Source organism: Sus scrofa, chromosome X (assembly GCF_000003025.6).
Source record: "Sus scrofa isolate TJ Tabasco breed Duroc chromosome X, Sscrofa11.1, whole genome shotgun sequence".
NCBI classification, from domain to species: Eukaryota; Metazoa; Chordata; class Mammalia; order Artiodactyla; family Suidae; genus Sus; species Sus scrofa.
In genome coordinates this window covers 82,336,741-82,364,465 of record NC_010461.5, presented here as the reverse complement: position 1 = coordinate 82,364,465, position 27,725 = coordinate 82,336,741, and the positions used below count along the sequence as shown (strand labels likewise).

Here is a 27,725-nt window from a genome sequence, read left to right as displayed (position 1 = left end):
CGATGCCAGAGCAGGGGTCTGAGTGTGGTTCTGCTTCACGAGAGCCCAAAGAACCCACAATTTACTTGCAGGCCTGGCTCTGAAGGCTTGCCTTTGTGCTGCCATAGCTTCCACCTGCTCTGTGCTCATTTCTTCCAAGTGGGTGTAAGTTGCTACATGAGGCTGGGTCTGTCTTTTTGCCTTTTTCATGGGTTTAGTTTGTGGTTGGTGGTTTTGAGGTTTCCTAGATCACGAGCTGGGGGCTCCTCTGAGGAAAGGGCAGCATTGGCTCCCTTCTTGCTGTGGGAACTGGAGGCTCAGTAATAAGACACTGTTACCCAAGAGCTAGCTCTGGCCAGATTTTTCTTCCCAAGCTCCCTCCCACTGCAGCATTTTGCTAACTCTTAGGTGAAGCAATTATTAACAGAACATGTTAATACCCTAAAAGGGGGACACAAAAGTTCAAGAGTGTTTTGTCGCTCCTCCCACTTCCAGTCACACAGTTAACCCCTAAGGAAGATCTAGCTACACTGGCTCAAGTGTCCTGGTTGTCTCTTATGATGGTGCTGCCCTCTGCTGTCACCTAAAGGTAGAGGAACCATTTAAAACACAGCCGGGTAGAGAATGAAATCAGGATTTACTTATCTGGAAGACTTTGGAGAGTAGGGCAGAGGCCCAGGTTAGAAAAGCAAGACCTTCTGTCCACAGCCTGCTGCCCAGGGCCTGTTTTCAGTCCCTCCCTAGCTTCTTATGTTCCTCCAGTGCTACCTAAAGCAGAGACTTGCATAGGGAAACTATTACATGGTTCTTTAAAAGTGCCTGGAAATGTCCCAGGATCAAGGAAACTTACCCACCTCAAGAGTCCCTAAGAGTCCTTTTCCCCTTTTATTAGGCCCCAGTTTTGGCTGATTGGGGGGGGGGATTTTTCTCTTGAACCTCAACCATGCCCCGGCTCAAGTTCACTCGCACATGTCCCTTTGCTCCCGGCGCTGGGTCAGCTCCTGGTCACTCAGTAGATAGTCATCAATGAATGTGAAGATTTCCTCGGGGGTGACAGGTTCCATGTAGCGTTCGCGGTCAATTCCCTGCTTGTCAATCAACACCATGTTGAAGTAGGAGCGAGTGAGGTGCTGAAATTGCCTAGAGAGAGGAGCCCAGGGAGATGTGAGACCTTGTCTGGGTGTCATCCTGCCAGGCTCTGACCTCTGACCTTACACAGCTCCAATGATGGACTGATTCCTTCCCCCACCCAATCCCTTGGCCCCATTCCCTCCACTGCATATCTCAAGACCCTTTGTTTTTCTCTGCTCAGACCCAAGTCTTGCTGTCCCTACCTGTCCAGCTTTGCTCAGCTGGCCTTTCCTCAGCCCCGATGGAGCAGCTTTGTTATTACCAGGCTGTGCTGTCCTTGCAGGCCCTCTTAAGCAGGTCTATCACACACAGCAATGCAGGCCACAGAGAATAACTCCGGGGAGCACCAGTCCCACGCACTATGACATGACTAGTGTTTCCTAGAGCTGGGCTGGGCATAGCCCACACAACCATACATGACAGCTCTGAGGTTGATCAATATCACCAAGTCTGCAGTTTCCTTCCTCTGAGTGGTTCCCAGCATCTGCTCTACTGCGGACTGAATCTGGCCCTACTGAGATTGAGTTCTAGGGGCAGGTGTTGTTTTGTAGAACACAGAGCAGTGATGGCTTTACTGCTCTGAGTATATGTGGAGGTATTGGAAGGGTGATAATGGATAGATCATGAGAAAGGTCAGCTTCTACCACCTGTCCCCTCAAGTCTTCTCTTCCCTTGTAGGAAGATGGCTATGATTCAGACTTCAGTGCCTAAAGATGCCTTTTGCTCCTTTGGAGATTGGAGGAGAAGGGAAAAGGTTGTTAAGGCAACGGGATCTGGGGCTTATCTAGTCATGTTTGGGTCTGTGTCTCAGCTCTGGCTCTGCTTCAGAGTCATCTGAGGTGTCTTATAAAAGCACAGTCCTGGGAGTTCCCACTGTGGTGCAGTGAGATCCGCCTCATCTCCAGAGCACTGGAACGCAGGTTTGATCCCCAGCCCAGCACAGTGGGTTAAGGATCTAGCTTTGCCACAGCTGTGGCATAGGTCGGAACTGCGGCTTGGATCTGATCCCTGGCATATGGAACTCTCTATGCCATGGGGCAGCCAAAAAAAAAAAAAAAGCACATTCTGGGAATTCCCGTCAGTGGTTAACGAATCCGACTAAGAACCATGAGGTTGCGGGTTTGATCCCTGGCCTTGCTCAGTGGGTTAAAGATCTGGTGTTGCCGTGAGCTATGGTGTAGGTTGCAGATGCAGCTTGGATCCCACGTTGCTGTGGCTCTGGCGTAGGCCAGCAGCTACAGCTCTGATTCGACCCCTAGCCTGGGTGCCTCCATATGCCGCAGGAGTGGCCCAAGAAATGGCAAAAAGGCAAAAAGGCAAAAAAAAAAAAAAAAGGCACATTCTTCGGGTGATTTGGCATGGTCATCTGTATTTTAAGTGCTCCCCCCCCCCATTTGATTCTGATGCCCTGCCACTTTCTGGTCTTACCTAACACACCCAAAGAGTTCAAGTACGAGGAGCGCCCCAAGAGACTAGTGTCTGCTGATTGTCCCACAACCCTCCTGGAGCCAGTGTCCTGCCTACGGTTTCTGCCCACCCCTTCCCGGTCGCTGCCCGGCCTGGACCTGAGCTCCTCGATGATGTTGGCTGACAGCTGTTGCTCCCGGATGCGTCCCACCTCTTGAGGTGGCTGCCCCACCAGCTCGATGATGGTCACGTGCCGCAGATCCAGTCCACACGTGGATTGCTAGGAGGGGATAGAAGGTTTTTTGCAATAGGCTGTCAGGCTCAAACCTAAGGCTACTTAGCCGATTTCTCCAGGGACCATGTGGAGGCAAGGTGGGGAAGGAGGGGTTTCTTCCCCCACCAACCATCACACCAGGGGATCTAGGACCTCTTCCCTCTGTCATTCCTAAAGCACTTGTCCTAACAATATTTCCCTTACGCTAACAAAGTGTGGAAACTGGTTACACCATGTGGGGTAGAAAAGAGAAATGTAAATGACAAATTGCAGAAACATCATCTCTCTCGCTTAGTTTTGCATAGGTTTTAAACTACATAACTTCTTTTTTAAAAAATGAGATACTAATGGACATATAGCATTATATTAGCTTCAGGTGTACAGTTTCATGATTTGATATTTGTCTATATTATGATCACCACAATAAGTCTAGTTAACAACCATCATCACACAGTCACAATTTTTTTTCTTGCACTGAGAACTTTGAAGATCTACTTTCTTAACAACTTTCAAATATACAATATAACTATAGTCACCATGCTATATATCACATCCCCAGGACTTATTTATTTTATAACTGGAAGCTACATAGGTTCTTGATGGATAGCTAATGTGCTAGGATAATAATGCCTATTGTTTACTGAACACACGTGCATAATGCTTTGCCAGAATAATCTAACTTAATCCTCACAACACCCCTAACAAGGTAGGTAGTACATTCTTATTCTGTAGAAGAGAAAGTAACTTGCTCACATTTGCATGACAATAAGATGCCCAGGCAAAATTCAAAATGAGGGCAGAAGCTGCCTGTCCAAGTGTGTGCTCCTCACCATTAGGCTAGGTGGCCACAGTCTTCTCTCAGTCTCCAAAATTTCTACAAAATAGTGTCAGTGCTCTTTTCCTTACCCCTTGTTGCCTCCTAACTGAGCAAAACACCCCATAACTCTATTCTGGCTCTTTGTCCTGCCTCATCCAGCAGGGACAAGGTTTTAGCCAGTTACCTAGGGTGGAGTTTAAAGCATCAGTGAACACTGCCTGGTGCCCCCCCCCCTTTTTTCCTTTTTATGGCCACACCTGTGGCATATGAAGTTCCTGGGCTAGGAGTTGAATTGGAGCTGCAGCTGTGACCTACGCCACAGCTACAGCAATGCTGGATCCGAGCCACCTCTGCGACCTACACCGCAGCTCACAGCAACATCAGATCCTTAACCTACTGAGCGAGGCCAGGGATTTAAACAGCATCCTCATGGATACTATGTCGGATTCTTAACTTGCTGAGCCACAACAGGCACTCCCCAATCCCTTCTTTAATATCTGGGCTATTCCTCTAGATCTGGCCCTCAAAGTCACAGTCCCTCCTGGCTGATTCCTGTTCCTGTTCTTGTTTTCTCTTCAAGCTGAGGTACTTACTGCTGTTCCTACTTTGGATCCCTGGAGGAACGAGGTCCTTTCTGGTCTAGATAATCAGGGTCATTATTTTGATGTAGGTGCTTTCATCATGGGCCTCTGAATATTGACTTGGTAACTTATAAGACTCAACCTCTAGAAACCCCCTAAATAGCTTCTTCTTTTATCTGGGTATCTAGCCCTTTGTGGCTCATCAGAGCTGGTTCTTGGAGTCTTGTCAGCAAACCTTGAATTCTCTTCAAGAACCTAGTCTATTTTTTTTTTTCTGAACCTGGGGCATACAGAAGTTCCCAGGCCAGGGATCGAACCCAATCCACAGTAGTAACCTAAGCCACGGCAGTGACAATGCCATGTCCTTAACCACTAGGTGAGGAACTTCCATATTTATTATTATTATTATACTTATTTATTTTTTTATTGAGGTATAGTTGATTTATAATACTTTATAAGTTTCAGGTGTACAACATAGTGATAGGATAAGGATAGAACCTAGTCTATTCTTTTTATAAGTCCCACTGGTCATATCTATTCTGTCCTTTTCACTTCTCCTTCCCCCACATGTAGCTTTATAACTAGGGATCTGGTAGAAAGTTAAAAATCATCACATGGAGTTCCCTTGTGGCTCAGTGGGTTAAGAATCTGGCATTGTCACTGCTGTGGCGTGGGTCACAGCTGTGGCGTGGGTTTGATCCCTGGCCCAGGAACTTCTGCATGCCCAGGTGTGGCCGAAGAGAAAAAAATATATATCACTCACCTCCCTCCTTTTACTTTGAAATATTATGACACTTCTGTCTGCCACTAGTAATGGTTAAGAGCACAGATCCTGGGAGTTCCCATCATTGCACAGTGGTTAACGAATCCAACTAGGAAACATGAGGTTGCAGGTTCGATCCCTGGCCTCGCTCAGTGGGTTAAGGATCTGGCATTCCCGTGAGCTATGGTGTAGGTTGCAGACACCACTCAGATCCAGTGTTGCTGTGGCTGTGGCATAGGCCAGCAGCTGTAGCTCCAATTTAACCCCTAGCCTGGGAACTTACATATGCTGCAGGTGCAGCCCTAAAAAAAGACCAAAAAAAAAAAAAAGACAAAAAAAAAAAAGAAAAACAGAAGCATAATCCCTCACATATACTTTTTTTTTTTCCCTTTTTGCAGCTGCACCTGCAGCATATGGAAGTTCCCAAGCTAGGGGTCAAATTGGAGCTGCAGCTGCCAGCCTACACGGCAGCCACAACAATGCCAGATCTGAGCTATGTCTGCAACCAACACCACAGCTCACAGCAACGCTGGATCCTTAACCCACCAAGTAAGACCAGGGATCGAACCCACAACCTCATGGATACTAGTTGGGTTCTTAACCCACTGAGCCACAATGGGAACTCCACCCCACCCATTTACATTTGATCATACATCCTAGAAATATCTCCAGAGAGCTTTGCCACACTGCCTTATCCTTCACCAGGCCCCACTGCAACCCACCATTCCAGTGGCCTCACTGCCTTTTCAGTAAAATGTAGCAGTTTTAAGATGAGCTAAACAGGTCCACAGTACAACTGATTAAATGCTGTCCACCAAAAGTCTTTGATTGACAAGAGGTCAGGGAGCAATGGAGCGGGGTTGGGGGGTATGTGAAGGAGCTGAGCCCTGATTGGGGGACTGGTTCTCACCTGTAACATAGAGATCTGCATTTTATAGTATCGGTTGGAGGGATCAGGGGCTGAGATGATGAGGAGTCGCCGTTTCTCATAGAACTGATCCAGAAGGCCAGCAGCTGAGTTGACATTGACATTAATCTTCATAGCTAGGGTAGAAGCACATGGCTGGGGTCAGAGAATGGTCTGCTGTTTTATCACAGGGTGGGTCACCACAGCCTGAGGTGTTCCAGGCTTTCAGGTTAAACTTTTTTGGTTGTTTCTCTCTTCTCTTGGGGGTAAATCCTGAAAGAGCACTTAGAGATTTTAAAACTTTTTTTTCTTAGAGATGGAGTGTTCTAAGGGGAACACTGGCCCTTAACCATCTCAGAACCCCCATTCCCACACCATACACACTGCTATTGGCCCTTGTGCCATAGACATTGGGAGATCCCCCAAAGTAGCCCTGGTCACTATGTCTACTCTCCCCATGCCCTAGTTTCACTCACGAGCACAGACGGGTGGTGACCCTGACCACTGGCGGCTGGATTGGCAGACTCGGGAGGGAGTCCCTTGGCGCTCATAACCTCCATCACAGTGGTATTCACAGGTGGCACCATAGTTGTCCCCTGCTGAGGTGCAGGTGAGATAGCCGTGCTGCGGTGGTTTCAGAGTTGGGCAGCGTCTCACTGTCAGGGAGGAGTTCAAATTAGGGGCTATTGCATCTCTTTAAAAAAAAAAAAGGCTAAATGTGTCCACTGAAAGATGACTGGATTAAGAGGATGTGACATATGTATATATACATACAATGGAATACTACTCAGCCATAAAAAGGACAAATAATGCCATTTGCAGCAACATGGCCGCAGCTAGAGATGCCCATACTAAGTGAAATAAGTCAGAAAGAGAAAGACAAATACCATATGATATCACTTATATGTAGAATCTAAAATATGACACAAATGATCCTACCTGCAAAATGGACATGGAGAGCTGATGTGTTTGCCAGTGGGGAGGGAGTGGGATGTATGGGGAGTTTGGGGTTGGTAAATGCAAACTATTACATTTAGAATGGATAAGCAATGAGGTCCTACTGTACAGTACAGGGAACTATGTCCAACCTTTTGGGATAGAACATGATAGAAGATAGTATGAGAAAAAGAATGCATATATATATATATATGTATGTATGACTGGGTTACTATGCTATACAGCAGAAATGGACACAACACTGTAAATCAACTATACTTTAATAAAAAATAAAAAAAGAAAAACAAAGAAAAAAAGGCTAAGAGGGTGCCCATGCTGGGTTTCCTAGATTAGCAGACCCAGGATGATCAGGATGAATGACTTCTCTGTGTTTTTAATGGCCAGGGATGGAACCATAAGTTTCCTTTCCTACAGAATTAAATCTGAAATTAGACAAAGATGTTCATAAAACGTGGAAGGATTGCTATCAAAGATGACCAATCTTTTAAAAAAAATTGCTGTTTTTTTGTATTTATACTTTGGGGACACCCTGAATAAAGAGGACCATCTTACAAAATTATTATTTTTTTGCCATACCCATGGCATACAGAGGTTCTGGGCCAGGGATTGAACCTGCACCACAGCAGTGACAATGCCAGATCCTTAACCTGCTGAGGCACCAGGGAACTCCCCAAATGACTTTTTAATATCAAAAATAAACTGGAAGAGATTTAAATATCCATCAGTGGGAGAAGTGTTAAGCAGAGTATGATATATTCTTAGAAGTAGATTATCATACTGTCATTAAAATATTTCTGAAGAAACTTTAAAGGATGTGAGAAAGTGACTTGTGTTATAATGAAACACAGGTGACCTAAGACTGGATATGCAGTATGACCTCAACTGTATATTTTTTAAATATGTGTGAATCAAAGACTGGAAGGAAAATACCAAAAGATTCACAATTGCCTCTGGATGACAGGGTAATAGTTTTTTTTTTCCCCTTTGTATATTTCTTAATTTCCCATATGTATTCATGCTCCCATAATGAGCATAAATTAATTTTATGATGAAAACAAAACAAAACAAAGAGCAAGAATCAGGCAGCCAATACCACCAATTTCAGCAGAGGAGAAAGGCTGAAGAATGAAGGCTGATTAGCTTTGCTCATCAGAAGGCCAAGAAAAGAAATGGATGCAGACTATCCTTGTGGATTTTTTTGTGTCTTTTTGCTTTTCTAGGGCCGCTCCCGCGGCATATGGAAGTTCCCAGGCTAGGGGTCCAATCAGAGCTGCAGCTGCCGGCCTACGCCAGAGCCACAGCAATGCAGGAACCAAGCCACGTCTGTGACCTACACCACAGCTCACGGCAACACTGGATCCTTAACCCACTGAGCAAGGCCAGGAATCGAACCCGCAACCTCATGGTTCCTAGTTGGATTCGTTAACCACTGCGCCACGACGGGAACTCCAATCCTTGTGGATTTTATCTAGATTTAGGAGAATGAAAAATCTTGATGGAGAGTTGAGTTTCTGGAACATGTGTCTGTGCATGTAATGCAGGCTTCTTGAATGAACTGTGTAGTGAACTTGTTTTTTTCCCCAATCCCAATATACATGAGGTGTCTGTTTCAGGGACAGAGAAGAGAGGGTTTTGATGGGCATCTAGAGGGTCAGGGAAGAGCAGGAATAATAAACAATGAGAAAAGGAAGGCTTCTTTCTGACCTTGTACTTTTATAATGAACTTGCAGCTGGCCCGGTTGTAGGCTCGGTCGTAGGCAGTGTAACGAATCACGTGCTCTCCTTCGGGAAATTGAGAGCCAGGCTCAGGGCCCCGAAGTGTCACCCTGCATGGGACAGGGTGAGAGAGCCACTGAGGAAAGTGACTCCTAGAACTGGGGCCTGTGGCATGTCATCACTGTACTCTCAGCCTTTGTGGGTCGATGTGGGCAGAGCCTGAGCACCTGGGAGAAGCTGGTGGCGGGCACAGGAGGCATCCCCTACTCACCTCGTGATGGTCCCATCTGCAGAATCTTTCACCAGGGGTGGGTCCCAGTACACTCGAGCAGTCAGTTTCTCTGGCTCTGCCATCTTCTCACGTGAGTGGGGACAACGGATCTTGGGGGGGTCTATGTCTGCCAAGATCAGAAATCAAGTGCTGACTTGGAGTTCCCTCTGCCTTCCCTGGGGTGAACTCAGAGAAGCAACACTGTGTAGGTAGAAGGTGCCTCTCAGTTCAAGATGCTCAGCAGAACTGAGGAGGCCCAGCTCCCAGGAAAGCGATTGCCTGCACCCAGGGTGCCACCCTCACAGTGAGCAGGAATGCCTTCTGCAATGGACATAATGCCCGGCTGGCTCTTTGCATCAGGACAACCGGGAGCATTTACCTACACATACAGGCTCGCCTCCACTCCATTGCCCGTCTTCCATGCAGATTCGGCTGCGGTCACCTTCCAGGTGGTAGCCGCTGGAACAGCTGTAGTCACAGCGGGAGTCAAGAAGCACCCCATTTGTGCACGTGTAGGTGCCACTTGTGATGATCGGCAAGGCGTGGCATCTCATCTCTAAGAAAGAATCAAGTAGCAAGCTCAGTTGCCTGTGGGATGACATGAAAGTGAGGCCTGGGCATGTAGCACATGGAGAACTGAATTGGAGACAGCAGAAAATACAGAAAACCCTACACCAAACTGCCCTGACATTTTTGTGTCTAATTGCCTCTTTTCCCTAATTGCCTTCTTTTTTTTTTTTTTTTGTGAAGGAAAGTACAGAAAATATGGAACGCTTCATGAATTTGCGTGTCATCCTTGTGCAGGGGCCATGCTAATCTTCTCTGTATTGTTCCAATTTTAGTATATGTGCTGCCAAAGCAAGCACCCTAATTGCCTTCTTATTTTTTATTTTATTATTATTTTTTTTTGGCCGGGCCCTTGGCATACAGAAGTTCCCAGGCCAGGGCTCGAACCAAGCCACAGCAGTGAGAATGCCAAATCCTTAACTGCAGACTCTAGGGGTAAGCCTTCTGGGCACTCCCTGGTCCCCTGAGCCAGGAGGGCTGGTTGCTACTTAAATACCCATGTTGCTTAAGCAATAACCACAAGGAGAGAAAATGAGCTAGAATGTTAGGATGGAGAAAAGCCCTATTGGGAGCCCATGGATAATTTTCAATTTGCACTTGACAGAGGGCATAGTAACACCTCCAGGCATATATCCTGGGTGGCGTGCTGGCTGGTCATCTAGCCTCTCTCACATGCACATGTCAGCATATGCACACACACCACTTACGCCTGCAGTAGGCAGTTCCAGACCAACGGCGGCTTGGCAGGCATTGCACCGACCTCCGTCCAATCAGCCGAAAGCCCCGATCGCAGGAGAGCTCACAACGAGTGCCCAGGCTGCTGTGATAATTTCCTCCTCTCGGTGAGTAGCATGTGGCTTCTCCATCCTGGATATTTAATGTATAACACCATCGGGGGACTGTAGCAATAGAAGAAAATTAAGCTAGAAGTACAGTAATCAAGACAGCATGGTATTGGTGAAAGGACAGACACATAGATCAATGGAACAGAATAAAGAACCCAGAAACAGACTCACACAAATACGCTGAAATGATTTTTGACAAAGGTGCAAAAGCAATTCAGGGGACGGAAGATAGCCTTTTGAACAAATGATGCTGGAGCAATTGAACTTCCTTAGGCAAAAAATAAATAAGTAAATAAAAAGGAAAAGCAAAGCAAAGATCTTTGACCTAAGAGTTTTATATCTTAAACAAAAATTAACTCAAAATGGATCATGGACTTGAGTGAAAAAAATCAAATTATAAAACTTTTAAATCTCTAGGATTTAGGGCTTAGGCAAAGAGGTCTTAGACATGATAACAAAAGCATAATTCACCAAAGAAAAGAATCAAGAAATTGAACCTTGTGGAGTTCCCATCATGGCACAGCAGAAACGAATCTGACTAGGAACCATGAGGTTGTAGATTTGGTCCCTGGCCTCACTCAGTGGGTTAAGGGTCCAGCATTGCTGTGAGCTGTGGTGTAGGTCGAAGACGCAGCTCAGATCTGGCATTGCTGTGGCTGTGGCGTAGGACTGTGGCCACAGCTCCGATTAGACCCCTAGCCTTGGAAACCTCCATATGCTGCAGGGGCGGCCCTAGAAAAAAAAGAAAGGAAGGAAGGAAGGAAGGAAGAAGGAAGAAAGAAAGAAATTGAACCTTGTTAAAACTAAAAACTTTTGTTCTGTAGAAAGCACTGTTAATAGATGAAAGACAAATCACAAACTGGGGGAAAATCTTTGCAAACCACATATCAGCCAAAGGATTAGTATCTAGAATATATAAAGAACTGGGAAAACTCTACAGTCAAAAGGTAAAACAATCCAGTTAGAACATGAGCAAAATATATGAACAGACATGTCACTGAAGAGGTGATGACAAATAAGCACATGAAGAGATGTTCAGCATCATTAGCTAATAGAGAAATGAAAATTAAAACTACAAAAAGAGGAGTTCCCGTTGTGGCTCAGTGGTTAACGAATTCGACTAGGAACCATGAGGTTGCAGGTTCGATCCCTGGCCTCACTCAGTGGGTTAAGGATCCGATGTTGCCATGAACTGTGGTGTGGGTCGCAGACGTGGCTCGGATCTGGTGTGGCTGTGGCTCTGGTGCAGGCCAGCAGCTGTAGCTCCGATTTGACCCCAGCCTGGGAAACTCCATATGCCACAGGTGTGGACCTAGAAAAGACAAAAAACAAAAAACAAAAAACAAAAAACAAAACAAAACAAAACAAAACAAAACAACACCTACAAAAAGATACTATTATATACCCATGGGGATGACTAAACTTAAAAAATAACTGGTAAGAGAGTTCCCTGGTGGCACAGGGAGTTAAGGATCCAGCTCTGTCACTGCTGTGGCTCAGGTTCAATCCCTGGCCTGGGAACTTCCACATGCCATGAGCATGGCCAAAAACCGGCAATACTAAGTGTTAATGAGGATGGAGAGAAACTGGAACTCTCTTTCATTGCTGGGGAAATACAGAATGATGCAGCTACCTTGGGAAATTATTTGGTCATTTCTTATAAAGGTAAATATACAATTGCCAGGTGACTCAGCAGTCTCACTTTACATATTTACTCAAGTGAAACAAAAACCCGTGTTTATACAAAACCCTGTACACAAATGTTTAAAGTATCTCTATTCATAATTGCCAAATACCAGAAACAACTAAAATGCCCTTCTGTGGGTGAACAGTTAAACGAACTGTGGTTTATCCATACAAAAGAAGGCAATGCTGATACATGCAACAACTTGCACAAATCTCCATTGTGGTTTGTAAAATGAAAGAAGTCAGACTCAAAAGGCTGCAGATTCCATGTATGTGACATTCTGGATAAGGCAAAAAACATTGGGATAGGGAGCTCCCTGGTGGTTCAGTGGGTTAAGAATCCAGCGTTATCTGCTGTGGCTTGAGTCACTGTTGTGGCGTGGGTTCCATTCCTGGCCTGGGAACTTCCATATGCCCTGGGCATGGCCAAAAAATATTGAGATAGAGATCAGTGATTGCCAAAGATCAGGGATTCTAGGCAGGGATAACGTCAAAGGGGCAATTTTTGAGGTGATGGAACTATTTTGGCACTGTGGTGCTAGTGACCTGATTCTACATGTATGTCAAAACTCATAGAACTGTATGCCAAGAAGAGTGAACTTTACAGTGCATGCATTTACAATAATTTAAAAAATAACACAAAGATGTAAGCTAGAGAGAGGAAGGGAATGCAATTATCAAAGGCTCCTTAGGAAGAAAAGTCTGATCCCACTTCAGTATCAAGCACAAAAGGTAACAGGGCCATTAAATTATAAAGGCCTCATAAAGATGCCTCATAGGCTACACAAAATAAACAACTCTTCAGTGGGTTAAGATTTTATTTTATTTTTGGTTTTTTTTTTTTTTTTTGGTCTTTTTGCTATTTCTTGGGCCGCTCCCGCGGCATATGGAGATTCCCAGGCTAGGGGTCTAATCGGAGCTGTAGCCACCGGCCTCCGCCAGAGCCACAGCAACGTGGGATCCAAGCCGCGTCTGCATGGGTTAAGACTTTAAAGGGGTACAAATAAACAAGCAGAGGTCAGGGAGTTCCCTGGTGGCCTAGTTGTTAAGACTTGGCTCTTCAGCACTGTTGCCCCAGGCTCAATCCCTGGTTTAGGCACTGAGATCCCACATCAAACTGCTGCATGCTGTGGTCAGAAAATAAATAAATAAAAATAAATAAAAACACTTTAAACAAGCAGAGGGCCACCTGCTCAAGGATGCATACACAGGATGAAATAGATTTCATAGCCTGGGGTCAGGAAGCCTAAAGCCCCATAGGAGCTCATTTAGTTCCCAAATAATTTAAGACAACAAAGGGGGGGGGCTTTGAAAAAAACCTTCAGGAGCTAAAGGAACAAAGAAAGGCTAGAGCCTCAGTTTGAGGGCAGCTGGAGAATGAAGACAGATGACAGTGAGAAAACTATCCTTTAAGTCTCAACAGGCTTGTGGCTTCCAGCATCAGTTTTGAGCCTGTGGCTGTGACACACAGATGCCATCTGGAGACACCATCTCCAAATGACAGAAAGTCTCTTAAGCATGACTGTTACAGATCTGTTGATTATGTGGTCACAGCACATATCAAGACGTTACATTCAAGGCTGGGACCCCAACAATCACTCCCGTCCTATTTTTCACCCACATTCTGCCAAGGAAAATGTCCATAAAATTGGAATGGATAGAACAAGGAACTGTAGTAAAGGGAAATACAAACCTCAGGATAAATGCTGAGACAGTAATAGAGGATCTAGCTATTTTGTAAATAAGTTGAAATTTGCTGGCCTGGAGGAATACCGGCATAAAGAGAACATTGAAATTTTGTGGTTACCGGAGGCAGGGAGTGAGGGGAGGGGGGATTGGATGAAGGTGGTCAAAGGTACAACCTCCCAGAAATAAGATAAATAAGTACTAGGGATGTAACGTATGACACAATAAACATTAAACTCTATCAATTTAAGGTGTACAGCACAAGTTTAATGAGCATCCATCGTCTCATACAGATACAACATTAATGAAAGAGGAAAAACATTTTCCTTGTGATGAGAACGCTTAGCATTTACTCTCAACAAAACTGGAAGGGAAAAAATAGACTTAACTACAGGCATGGAAGTTTACCAAAGGGGGAAAAAAAAAAACATGTTGGAAGGCTGGAAAGAGCAAAAACACTATCCCAATTTTCTTTTTTTCCCAGATTTATTGAGGTATAATCAACAAATAAAATTGTATATATTTAAGGTGAACAACGTGATGTTTTAATATACGAATACATTGTGAAATGGTTGCAACCAAGTTCATTAACACATCCCTCACCTCACATAGTTACCGTTTTGGGGGTAGTGAGGACATTTGAGATGTGCTTTCCTCGTAAATTTCAAGTATGCAACATAGAACTATTAACTGTAGTCACCATGCTGTACATTAGATCCCCAGAAGGAAGAAGGCAGCCTCTGGGAATTACAGCCTCGTGAGACTGACAGCACTGATAGCAAAGTGTTCTAGAACAGTTAAACATAGGCTTACGAGCAGTTAGATAGAGAAGTGATGATCTCCAAGTGACCTCGAGAACAAGTAATTCCAGGCTGACCTCATTTCCTTTTGAGGTATGTTCACCGGACTGGGAGAGCATGGAACATGGTGGGTGCAGTCCATGGAAGTAAATGAGGCATGTGACAATGCCTGTCATGCCATGGATGTGGATGAGATGAAGAAATATAGGAGAGGTGACAGTACAGTTAGGGAGATTCATAACTGGTTGAACCAATGTACCCAAAGAATGCTGATGGGAAATTGAAACCGAGAACATGATAAGAAATGTGTTAGTCATTATGGAGTAGCTATAGTGTGCTAGACTTCATGCTTTATATTCTCATTTGCCCATCCAGCATCGCATATAGTTCCCCCAACAGCCCCATAAGGTACATAAGTGTTTATCCCTTATTTTGCAGATGAGGAAGTAACTTGCCCAGGATCCCTCAGCAAATAAGGGGCAGATCTGGGATTTGAACCCAAGCTTGGTCTGGATCTCAAACCCATTTTTTTCTAACCACAATATCTGTTATTGCAGCATGTTAAGCTACTATTTTGAAGTATACATTAACATTTTTGTATAGGTAATACAGCTACATGGTTCAAAACCCAAATATAAAAAGTTATACAGGGAGTTCCCATTGTGGCTCAGCAGTAATGAACCTGACCAGTATCCAGGAGGACGAGGGTTCAATCCCTGGCCTCGCTCAGTGGGTTAAGGATCCGGCATTGCTGTGAGCTGGGGTGTAGGTCACAGATACAGCTTGGATCTAGCATTGCTGTGGCTGTGGTGTTGGCCAGAAGCTGCAGCTCCCATTCGAGCCCTAGCTTGGGAACCTCCATGTGCTGTGTGGGTGGCCCTAAAAAGCAAAAAAAAAAAAAAAAAGTTATACAGTATAATTCTCCTTCCCAGCCAGCTCCCATGCCTACCCTCACTTAGTCCTGCCTCATCAGGACCACTGTGAATAGTTTCTTTACACACATAAAGCAAATCTCACTTTCCCTTCTGCTTTATTACACAGAGTAGCATATTATGTCCACTGTTCCCATCAATGCTTTTAAAAGTAAACTTAATGTATTTTAGGGGTCTTCCCCATCTCTCCATAGCAAGCATGACATTTATTGAAATTAAATAACATTTATAAAATACAAAGCACAGTGACTGGCACATAATTTGTATTTGTCCAGGGTCAAAATTGCTGGAAAGTGGAGGAGCTTGGGTTTGAATTTAGGCTTGCATGGAGTTTGCATTGTGGTGCAGTGGAAACGAATCTGACTAGGAACCATGAGGTTGTGGGTTCGATCCCTGAGTGGGTTAGGGATCCAGCGTTACTGTGAGCTGTGGTGTAGGTCACAGTCGTGGCTTGTATCCTGCATTGGTGTGGCTGTGGCTGTGGCGTAGGCCGGCAGCTGTAGCACCGATTCAACCCCTAGCCTGGGAACCTCCATATGCTGCAGGTGTATGGCCCTAAAAAGATAAAAAAACAATGAATTTAGGCCTGTGGCCTCTGCTCTCCACCTATCTCCTTCTAGAGATTGTATAGGAAACAATGTGCTGATAACAGGGTTGAAAGCACCTTCTTTGTGATTATCTTCAGATAACTCAGGCAGAATTACCAGCTTGCTCAAGAGCTCTGGCAATCTGGGGTGGGGGGAGGGGCAAGTGGTGGCTCAGAGGACTGAGACATACCCCAGAGAAGGGTTTCTGACTCCAAACTAGGAGTCAGTTTAAGGAGATGAAGGAAAGTGCAAGCTTAGTGAAAATGGCACCAAAGTACATGGACATTTTTCTCTAAAATAATGATCTGGTTTTTACTGGTTAACACTTTTTTAAAAAAAAAAAAAAAACTTAAAAAAACCCCAATGAGTTACATTTTTACTGAAAGAGATGGAATGACCGTGGCTTTAAAGTCAGACAGACCTGGGTTTAAATTCCTGCTCTGCCACTCTTTAGCTCTGTGACTCTCGAAATTGAACTTACCTGAGCTTAGTTTACTGATCTGTAAAATGGGGATAATAAAACCAGTTTCACGGGACTGTTTTGAGGATCAAATGAAAATGAATGTGTAAATATATATAGCTCTGGGAATGGGAGTAATATTCCCTGGATCAGTTTCTGGATTTGAGCCCCTGGCCCATGTTGCTTCAAGCAAAAACACGCTGCTGCCATCTGGAGATGCCATCCCCAAATTACAGAAACTCTCTTAAGCACTGCAGTTGCAGAGTTGATTATGAAGTCACAAGGTCTTATAAGGAATGCTGGGACCTCTGCTTGTACTTTTCTGGCCACCCCTCCTCCCTCAACATAGATAACCTTACTGAATTAGTTTTACGCTCTGAGACTTAAGTCCCAAATGAGCCATGAAATACCTGACCTCAAGGCCAAAGGCCGCCATGTGACTTACATTTTTCTAAATGGTTTTATAAACATTTAAAAATAAACCAATGAGGCAGGTTAATATTAATCACACGGCTTCTGGACCCCTTGAAAATACCTTTTGGAGCTGCTCTTTTTCCATTCTACTTTTCCCATTTACAGTCTCCTACAATCTGGCTTCTGCTCCCAGAATGCCCACCAGCCAGTAAACATTTCTTTTTTAAAATTACTCAATGAATTTTATTACATTTATAGTTGTACAACGATCATCACAACCCAATTTTATAGCATTTCCATCCTAAATCCCCAGTGCATTCCCCAACCCCCAACTTGTCTCATTTAGAAAACATACGTTTTTCAAAGTTTGTGAGTCAGTATCTGTTCAGCAAAGTTCATCGTGTCCTTTTTTTTAGATTCCACGTGTCAGTGATAGCATATGATGTTGGTGTCTCACTGTCTGACTGACTTCACTTAGCATGATAATTTCTAGTTCCATCCACATTGCTACAAATGCCGTTATTTCTTTCCTTTTAATGGCTGAGTAATATTCCATTTGTATATGTACTACATCTTCTTTATCCACTCCTCTGTCAATGGACATTTAGGTTAGTAAACATTTCTTGAGCCATCTACTTTTGACATAGCTTTATGGGGTGTCAGACATGGCTCTTTCTGTTAAACAGGTAACTGTTTTGTTGATGGTAAGGAAAAATGAACCAAACAGGCAGTATATAATGAGTTTGGGAGTTGGCAGATGCTGGGATGGAGAGGAATTTGGGAGTTGGCAGATGCTGGGACTGATAGGCAGTGTGTGGACCATTTGGCAGTGAGAAGATAGGTAGAAGGTAGCTAGAGAGAAGCATAGAGGGACCCCAAACTCTGATCAATTCTCTGTTGAAACTGTTTTCTCAAAAGTCACCATTTACCTTCTTGTTGCCAAATATACTGTTTGCAACACCTTCCATTTGTTTCTTTCCAATATTTGACACAGTAGATCTTTTATCCCTTCCCCTTCCTTAAAATTCTCTTCTCCCAGGGCTTCTGTAATGTGACAGATGCTACCCCGATCTCCTCCTACACAACTGGCCTCTGACAATCGCCTTTTTCCTTGTTGGTACTCTTCCCCTGCTCCCTCAGACAGCTCAGCCATCTACGCTAATGACTAGCAAGCCTCCATCATTCTACTTCCTGCTGCCTATAGGGTGCAAACCGCTTTTCTTTTCTAACCTTGGATCTCTGAGAGGGGTCTTACAGTTCTCCCAGGTGTTAAGACTGGATGCTTTCAGAGAGTCATTTGTTTCTTAACCTCTTGGTACATTAAATCTGTACCAGGTCATGCCATCTTTCTTTGAAACCTCTCCAGGGCTCATTCTTACTCTTCATTTCTTATTCACTACCCTCCATCATTTTTAACCTAAACATTACTATTACCGATTCTTGGAGAATCTCTCTGACTCTGGTTTTACCCCTCCCAAACTCCCACTTTCTGTCCTCAATAATGAAGTTGATGTTCTGAAAGTACACTACCTGTGCCAAAACATATGATGGCTCCTTATAACTCCTAGCACAACCGCTAAACTCTTCAGCATGGCTTGCAAAGCACAGAAACAAAGAACCTTAGCAATGACAGGGATGGTAGACATCAACTGGTCTAACTTTGCTTCTAACGCAGGAATCGCTATTCAGCATTTTTCATAGATATTCCTTCTGCCTTTCCTTAGAAGGGTCCCTAGATCATGGAGCCCTTTCTAATCTGGTCTCACTATTTTATTTTACTTTGTCTTTTTGCCATTTCTTAGGCCACTCCTGTGGCATATGGAGGTTCCCAGGCTAGGGGTCGAATTGGAGCTGTAGCCACCGGCCTACGCCAGAGCCACAGCAACGCGGGATCTGAGCCGCGTCTGCAACTTACACCACAGCTCACAGCAACACTGGATCCTTAACCCACTGAGCAAGGCCAGGGATTGAACCCACAACCTCATGGTTCCTAGTTGGATTCCTTAACCACTGAGCCATGACGGGAACTCCTGGTCTCACTCTTTTTTTTTTTTTTTTTTTTTTTTTGGTCTTTTTTTGCTATTTCTTGGGCCGCTCCCGCGGCATATGGAGGTTCCCAGGCTAGGGGTCTAATCGGAGCTGTAGTCTCCGGCCTACGCCAGAGCCACAGCAACACGAGATCCGAGCCACGTCTGCAACCTACACCACAGCTCACGGCAACGCCGGATCGTTAACCCACTGAGCAAGTGCGGGGACCGAACCCGCAACCTCATGGTTCCTAGTCGGATTCGTTAACCACTGCGCCACGACGGGAACTCCTGGTCTCACTCTTTATATTCAACTTTATTTCCTGCTACTCCCTCCACATCCCATCGCCTCTGGTCAGACTGGATTCTTCCTATTTCCTTCCTCTAACAGGTTTAATCTTACCCCTAAAATCTGTGGCCATCTGCTCTGCTGAATGCCACACCCCTTCCAGTTCTTGAAATCTACCCATCATCTAAGGGCTAGTCTAAATGTCATCTTTCATGACCCCTCCCTTGACTTCTTTTTCTTTTATTTTCTTTTTTTAAAAAAACCCTGAATTTATGAATTTTTTTTTTTTTTGTCTTTTTAGGGTTGCACCCGCAGCATATGGAGGCTCCCAAGCTAGGGGTCGAATCGGACCTGCAGTTGCCAGCCACAGCCACAGCCACAGCCACACCAGATCCAAGCTGTGTCTATGGCCTATACCACAGCTCATGGCAATGCTGGATTCTTAACCCACTGAGGGAGGCCAGAGATCAAACCCACATCCTCATGGATACCAGTCGGGTTTGTTAAATCACTGAACCACGATGGGAACTGCACTTCTTTTTCTTAACTCCTACTGGATTTACTGCTACCACAGGGTTTCACATTTCCTTGCTAATTTGATTGCCCCTTCACCCACATCCTCCAGCCGAATGTAAGCTTCTTGAGGCAGAAAAAACCCTATCTTAGATTTTGTATCGCCCAAGGCTTACTTTACACAGGATTAGGCATTCAGTAGGTACTCAGGCAATACTTAATGACAATCTTACTGCTAGAGAGGTGAGATCACACAGCAAGTGGTAATCATGTTCATGACTGGAAACCACACCCCTGATTTCCTGAGCTTCAGCTTTTTAAATTTTTATTATTTATTTATTTATTTATTTATGACTGTACCTGTGGCCTATGGAAATTCCCAGGCTAGGGGTTCAATCAGAGCTACAGCTGCCATCCTACGCCACAGCTACAGCAACTTGGGATCCGAGCTGCATCTGCAACCTACACCACAGCTCACGGTAATGCCGGATCCTTAACCCACTGAGCGAGCCCAGGGATTGAACCTGCATCCTCAAAGAGACAACATCAGGTCCTTATCCCACTGAGCCACAACAGAACATCCCTTCTGGGCTTCAGCTTTGACACGAATGAGCCAAGCCAGGTGAGGATGCTTCAAGGAGGGCCTAGGCCTTAGGCCAGAAAAGGCCTTGCCTGAGCTTGAGAAGCAGTGAGGATTACCTCGGTAGTCCAGGGCGGGGGCCTGGGGGACTTCTTCAGCATATACTTCATTGTAGCTTTCATCTGGGTAGTAGCCTGAACCTAGAACAAAGAAGACAATATTAACAGGACATTGGTTTCCCACGGAAGTCCTTCCCCACCTTTTCCCCTTTCCAACTTGGTCCCTTTCTGAAGACAAGGCGTTCCGTGGGTGGGGAGCCAGCTGGCTCTTTAGTGGGGAAAATCCTGTCCTGAAAGCAACAGAACTATCGTGGGCAAACCTCAACACCTCAGGTGCATGGAGTGTGAGCTCCTGATGGGGGAGGGGTGAGAGTTTACTGGTAGCACTAGAAGCCTCCATTCAAAAGAAAAAAAAAAGTTCCAGGGAGTTCCATTTGTGGCTCAGAGGTTTACAAACTCCACTAGTACCCATGAGAATGCGGGTTTGATCCCTGGCCCCACTCAGTGGGTCAGGGATCTGGTGTTGCTGTGAGCTGTGGTGTAGGTTGCAGACATGGCTGGGATCCCGAGTTGCTGTGGCTGTGGTGTAGGCTGGCAGCTGCAGCTCTGATTTGACCCCTAGCCTGGGAACTTTCATATGCCACAGGTGCAGCCCTAAAAAGCAAAAAAAAAAAAAAAAAAAAAAAAAAAAATCCCCAAACTTTTTAAAACCACCCATCAGTCCTGCCAATGTATCATGACCCATTTACTTGATGCAGCACATGAGTCTTAGTGAGACACTGCTGACCAACTTCTAAGGATGGACCATTGTCCAAGATAGGAGGGAAAGACAGAGCCTGAGGGCAAGAAGTCTTTCTGTTAGTGACAGGCCTTCTCACAGTCCTCAAAGGGAAATAATAACTAAAGCTCCCACCAGCCTGCAGGACACCAGCCTTTTGCCACCTGGTTGCCACTGCAAAACCAGGCTCGCCAAGGTTTTGCAAGAGGGAGGGCTCAAAATGTGAGAGGGCATGAAAAGAGTTTCACATCTTGGGCAGTTTGTCCTGGTTTGAAGCAAAAAAGAAGGCAGAGTCCTTTGGGGAAATATCCAGTTCCTCCAATGGGCAGCAGCTTTAGTAGGGAGCTGTTGAGCTAGAGAACATTCTGAATCCACCCCCATCCCATTTAGCGGCACCGTCCTGGTGGAGGCGGGTCTGCGGCTGTCTGGGAGACTAAACAGTGTGTTCCACCAGACGGCAGGAAATGGGTCATGAATCTGAACTAATTGGAATACAACTCGGTTCTTTCCGGAGGGAAGTTTCCGGAAGCTCTCTTTCCAGCCTCCTGGAGCCTTAAAGCACGCACGGGAATAGAGCAGCTAGTCCTGCTGGAGTCAGAAGACAATTCCTCATTTCCAGGAGAGGGGTGTGCTACCAGGACAGGGCTGGGTTTTAGTGCCGAAGCCCTTTGGCCTGTGTAAACACTCCAACCACAAGCTTGCCTGCCTCCTCTCTGGGAAGAGGCACGTCGGGGGTGGGGGGGCCCCTTGCACTAAAGGGTGGAGCAGAGGGTAGATGATGAGGCTCCACCATTCCCCACAGGCCCCAGACTGGGGGAGGGGTTGTATTGGGAAACCAGGGACTTGATGAACAAGGGAATGAATCAAACTGAAAGTTTGCCTTATGAAATCATGTCCTTGTTGGTTTGCCCTCATTCCAGAGGAAAGAGTTCATTTTTTCTCCTTCCCTTTATTTATTTATTTATTTATTTTTCCATTTTTCCACTTCAGTGCTTCTCCTGGCTTTCCTCTATTTCTCCTCAGGCGTCCTCTCCCTTCTCGCCCCTTTCCCACCTGAAAGGTCTCTTTGTGGGAGAAACAGAATTCTTTTTTTAAAAGGACTTTATTAATTAATTAATTTTTTTTTTTGGCTGCACCCACGGCAGGCAGAAGTTCCTGGGCCAGGTATTGAACCCTGGCCACAGCAGTGAAAAATGCCAAATCCTTAACCCACCAGGCTACCAGGGAGCTCCCAGAAACCGAATTCTTGTCAGCTGTTTCAATTTTCAATTTAGTATCAGCCTTAAAGCCTTGCAGCTCCTGGAAACGGGAGGCCAGATGTGCATGTTTTTCTAAAGGATTTAGTCCCCGCACTCTTCTTCCAGAGCTCGCTTGTGAAGAAATGCCTAGCAGGGAGCAAGCCTCTGTTTACCAGAGGAGCAGACAGCAGTGTCTGAGGGCTAGGGCTGGACAACAACTATAATAACAACAACGACTGCTAACCTTACTCAGACCTATGCTGTGTTCAGCCCATTGCATATGTTGTGGCATTAGATCATCCTGACATCTCAGTAAGGGAGACATCCTCATCGCTCTCTAATATGTAGATGAATAAACAGTCTCAGAGGAGTTAAAGGAACAGCCCAAGTCTCCCAGCTACTAAGGAGCAGAGGGGGCATTCCAGCCCAGGGCTGTTTGAGCCCCTGGATACCAAACCCTGACTCTCCATCAAAGATGGTGGTAGGGGAGAGCTTTGGACAATGTTCAGCAGAAATAAAAATCCAAAATCTTTCTTGCAATTCAGTTTTTTTTTTTTTTATTCTGCGTGTGTGGGATCGAAGGCCACCGAGCATTTCACATCATTCCAGCATTACAGGGGATGTGGGAAAGCTGAGGGGGAGACTCAGTCAGATAATTACAGTCTCCAGCAGGGGACAGAGGTGGCTGGTCCAGTGCCAAGTCTGCTTTGTGATGGGAATAATTTAGATTCACCTTACCAGTTTAAGCCTTTCTGTTTTCCCTCTTTGCCAGTTTTGGGGTATTTGTTGTTGTTGTTGCAACTATTAGGATACAGATATGAGATCTAAGAAACCAGAGGTGGCCCCTTTCTCAACTTGTTCTATCTGCTTTTGTCCCTCTTCAGCCCTGGTGGGGAGAAATTTGGGCAGCGGGCCATGATTTCTTTAGACCAATCAGTGGTTACTATGTGGTCTGTTACTGGGTTCCTCCAACTTCATTGCATAGTCAGACCCTCTAAGCACTACCCTTCACAAAGGTGTGGTTGGAAATGTAACTGATACTTGACGACTATTTTAAGATCCACACTAATGCTTAGATTGTAAGAAATACTGTCTGACTTCCTGAAAGGCACAGATATGCCAATGCACACTTTTAACCCACTATTGGCATGATTTATATTCTTAACCCTTCCCACCCCCAGCTGATTATTCCTGGGTCCTTTCTCTTTAGGGCCGCACCTGTGGCATATGCAGGTTCTCAGGCTAGGGGATGGAATTAAAGCTGTAGCCTCTGGCCTACACCGCAGTCCCAGCAACACCAGATCCGAGCTGTGTCTGTGACCTACACCACAGCTCACAGCAACGCCAGATCCTTTACCCACTGAGTGAGGCCAGGGATAGAACCTGCATCCTCTCAGATACTAGTCAGATTCGTTTCTGCTGAGCTATGACGGGAACTCCCTGGGTCCTTTTTTTCTAATTAGCCCCGAATCCACATTTGGCCACTTTCTTGTACTATTCCCTGGAGGACAAGGCTCTAGCCATGAAGAAAACAGTGCTGGATACGTAGGGAGTTATGACAAAATAGCTACTGAATGAAGAAATGAACAGATGAGCTAGTGATGTGGGGAGGAGTACTGGGAAATTACAATTTTTTTCTCATCACATAGCCTCCTAAGAACAGAAGAGGGCAGAACGAGTGTGTCTGCAGGCCTGTCAGAGAATTCCCCAACCTGGACCCCTGAGAAGGAGTGGCGAGCATGGTGATTCTTGTGGAAAATGGGCAGTGGCCACCATTGCAAACCCTTTGAGAGCTTTGAGTAAATCTAGGTTGCTTTTTTTTTTTTTTTTTCAAACTGCACTGTCCTCAAGACTCCAATAGCTCAGGCTTGCCCCCCTGGGGAAGGTAAAGTCCCTTGCATGCTATGACGTTTCTTACAGGTATTCAAAATCTCGCTTGAGCCATCTAACCTCCACTCCATAGTCTTGTGGACTTTGGCTGGATTTGGGCTCATGTACTTGAACTGAAGCTAGGCGGAGGCTAGGGAGGATGGCTGCACATATTATCTCCTGGGGACTTGGGGCTCCTCTAACCCCAAAGAGTGTGTACTCTGCCAAGGGCTAGACTTGAATTTCTCCATCTCAATGTCAGCCCTTGTGCTTCACCCCCTACAAAGCTAGGTTAAGCCAAAGAGGGGAAGAAGTTCGCATATTTGTTTGAAAGCTTAATGCAGCTGTTGCAAACAGAGCTACTGCCAGAGGCCTCCACCAGGAGCTAAGGGCATGTGGAAAATTTTAGCTACAAGGACTGCAGCTGTGATGGAAGCAATTTGTTATTTACTCATCTCTGGATGTTTTTCTAACTCCATTAGTTGGGCCTGTCTCCTTCCCCTACTCCCCCCAGCCCCCATGAAGTCAGACACTGCAGCCCACAGAATATTCTTAGCACTTGGAATGCCAGCTGGGGCCCATCGAGAACCTCTGTCTGCCACTTCATTACCGTTCCTTCATTCCTCCCCTCCTCTTTCCCCTCTCCTTGCTGAGTCTGTTCTCTTGAGCTCCCTATGTCTCCAGGGGCAAAGAATGAAACATTCATGGATCAAGAAATCTCCATCCCTTCTGAAGTAAGAAGTAAGTCAGAAGAAACTGAAGAATTCCTGTTTAAGAGAATGTGATCTGAATTGTCATTAACAATCTTTAGCAGGAAGGGGCTATATAGATCTCACCCTATAAATAAGTCTGTGAGGGAAAAAGAGAGAGGGAGATGGAGAGAGAGAGAGAGAGAGAGAAACCTAAGTGCAGAAGCAGGTAAGATAATGGCCTCAAAAGCCACGATAACCAACCTCATTTTTAAAGTTTATTTTTTATTGAAGTATAGTTGACGTATAATGTTATATAAATTACAGTGTACAATACAGTGATTCACAATTTATAGTTGTTATAAAATATTTGCTATATTTCCTGTGTTGTACAAATAAGCTACAAGGATACACTGACTGACCTCATTTTTATGCTGGTGCAGTCTATTTTCAAATATTTCTTATTAGTGTGCCTCAAAAGCCTGCTTTGGCTTAGCCTGTTTAACCACCTTTGTTGTTGAGCATAGTTCTCTGTATCTCATTGAAGTGCCTCCTACTGCAGTCTAACTCCTCGCTTCTCCAAGACTTGGTCTAGGCCCTGCTCTTCCTGGAAATAGTGAACAACAGCTCCTAGAACTTACCTGCATACCACGTTGGCGTCACGGCTGGAGTGAGGAAGAGCAGCAGAGAGAGAGCTCCTCTTTGAGTTAGTTGAAGGGCCATCCTTGAAAAGTGGGGAAGTTGGGGCGGTGGTGGAGGTAGGGTGAGAGAAATAGAGGGATGTGGCCAGAAGTACCCGGGCAAAGGAAAATGACTTCTAGAAATCAGCTGTCAATGAACTTCCAAAAGTGAGAGGGAGCAGAAATGCAGGATCTGCGAGGAAGAAGAGAGATTCCGACATTAATGAATGCCTGTTACATGGTCCCCCTTGTAAGGATCTTCCACTCTATAGGATAACAAGACCCTATTTCTTATTCATGGTCTCTTTTCCTCCCAGGAGGAGGAGGACCTAAAACAACCCATTCTCAATTGGCCTTGGTGATACCTGACGCCAATGTTCCCATGGCCTAAGTTACAGAGAGGGACACTGAAATACCGAGAAAGGGCCAACATAAAGTCATATAGAACCAAGAGGGAATCATGCAATCTAAATCTTAGACTAGTAAGTTTAACCTAGACTTACTAGTTAGGAAGTCTAGCTAGTACTTCCTAATCACTAATCTGGGAAAGTGTTAGAGTATATGGACTAAGAGCTGGAACTCTGAAGTCCCACAGATCAGGATGTGTATCCAATTCTGTCCCTATTACTATGGGGTCTTCTCTGAGCCTCAGTTTCCTCACCTATAAAATGGGAATAATAATAGTATCAACCTTATAGAATAGATTATTGTCTGGCACATAGGGAAGTGATCCATATATATTAGATATCATTGCCAACTCTGTCTTGAACAGGACTGGATGTCTCCTTTCTCTGGTCTCTCAGGCAGTAACTACACCCTGGCTCTGTTCTTAGCTTTGGGTTTTGAGGCTTAGTGGTTTGGTAGTGGCTTCTGGCTTTCGAGTCCAGCCTAACCTTCTGGTTTTACCCCGCTGAGCCAGCAGGAAGTCAGTGAGGTTGGAAAGAGCCTACTGAGGTACGTGAGGAGAGGGTAAGCAAGCTCCAGCTGCCCTCTTACTTCCAGTCCTATCCTCACTCTAATGGGATGAGAGTTTTGTGGTTCCCAGTAGGCAAATACTTTGTAAATGACAGTATTAAAACTTGCTGTCCATTGGTATAAACTGGCTACTTCTCAGCAAGCACCCATTCACCCACAGGCTTTCAATGAAATGCCATGCTCAGGGGAGGAGTCAGTCCCAGGAACGGAGGAACAAAAAGATGGCAGATTCTGGCTAGCATCCCTAAGGGACGTGAGAAATCCAAAAATGGCAAAAATTCATCTTCCAATTCATTGCTACCTGGCTTCAGATTTGTCTAGAGAGTGGCAAGGAAGCAGCATAGAAGGAAAGTTGCAGGAAGGAAGCTCAGCAAAAAGAAAAGAAAATTTAAAAAAAAAGAATGAAAGGAAAAAATATGCCAGAGCTGAAAGCAAGAGATAAAAGCAGAAAGAGGGAATGAAAGGATGAGACAGGATATGAAATAGAGAGTTAGGAAAATGAACTGCTAGAGGCACTAGTCATTGACTCCTCTCCTACATGCAGTTCCCATCCAGTTCCTTGATTTGGGATCGAGGGAGGCTTTCCTTTGCAGATCCAGAGTTCTGAGTCAGTGACCCCTTCCCTGCCCACCTTGTCCCCAATCTCAGACTGAAAAGTTGTCTCACTACCGGAGTCGGCCATCCCTCTGCTCCGGGCTGGGAATGTAGGGGGAACTTGTGTCTGCAGCCAGGTCACGGCTCAAATGGAAAGCAGCATATAGTCCAGTTTCATAAAAGAACTTCGACCTCCCCCCACTACCCCTCCCAAGCCACTTCACCCAAGTCCTGGGTCTTGTTACTGCCCAGGGGTTGTGAAATGGAGTAGCATGGTGTGGAGGGGTAAAGCAGCAGATCTTACCTGTTGTTGGGGTTTTTCTGTGCTCTCCTTCTCTTTCTCTTTCTCCTTCCTCTCTGCTCCTCTCATTAGTCAGAAAAACATCTACTTTAACATTCCTAGAACGAGTGGCTCCCGGTCTGTCCAGGACTCCAGGATTCTGTTAACACTGCCCAGATGTTAGGACATCAACATCTGCCAGAAGTTTCCTTAAAGCTATACTATCCCCAAGATATAGCAGTTCCTCCCTCGGAGAAGAGTTTTTGAGAGGTGGGGGAGAAGGAACACAAGGATGAGAGGAGCTCAGTTCGTCTGCTGCAGAGCAGAGGAAAGTGTGAATGGTGCTGGCCCCGAGCCCATGAGTATAGTAATGA

General features: G+C 45.3%; 1 protein-coding gene across 1 annotated transcript; it reads right to left on the bottom strand.

Annotated features, from left to right (window-relative positions):
* SRPX2 (sushi repeat containing protein, X-linked 2) lies at window positions 598–27,725 on the bottom strand. The gene is made up of 11 exons (XM_001924519.5): window positions 27,376–27,725; window positions 25,464–25,695; window positions 20,309–20,389; window positions 10,078–10,269; window positions 9,183–9,359; window positions 8,804–8,930; window positions 8,521–8,642; window positions 6,336–6,515; window positions 5,863–5,996; window positions 2,676–2,797; window positions 598–1,119 (listed from the first exon to the last, which is right to left on the bottom strand). Exons 2-11 carry the CDS (start codon window positions 25,543–25,545, stop codon window positions 939–941), a joined length of 1,398 nt encoding a protein of 465 aa, XP_001924554.3. The 5' UTR covers window positions 25,546–25,695; window positions 27,376–27,725; the 3' UTR covers window positions 598–938.

Bases quoted from the DNA above. Each gene is read 5' to 3' on its own strand.
- SRPX2 (XM_001924519.5), bottom strand. From the start codon at position 25,545: ATGGCCCTTCAACTAACTCAAAGAGGAGCTCTCTCTCTGCTGCTCTTC. The intron at 10,270-20,308 runs GTAATCCTCACT...CTATTGCTACAG, and splicing joins CCCCGCCCTGGACTACCGAG to TCCCCCGATGGTGTTATACA. The intron at 8,643-8,803 runs GTGAGTAGGGGA...TGTCCCATGCAG, and splicing joins GCAGATGGGACCATCACGAG to GGTGACACTTCGGGGCCCTG.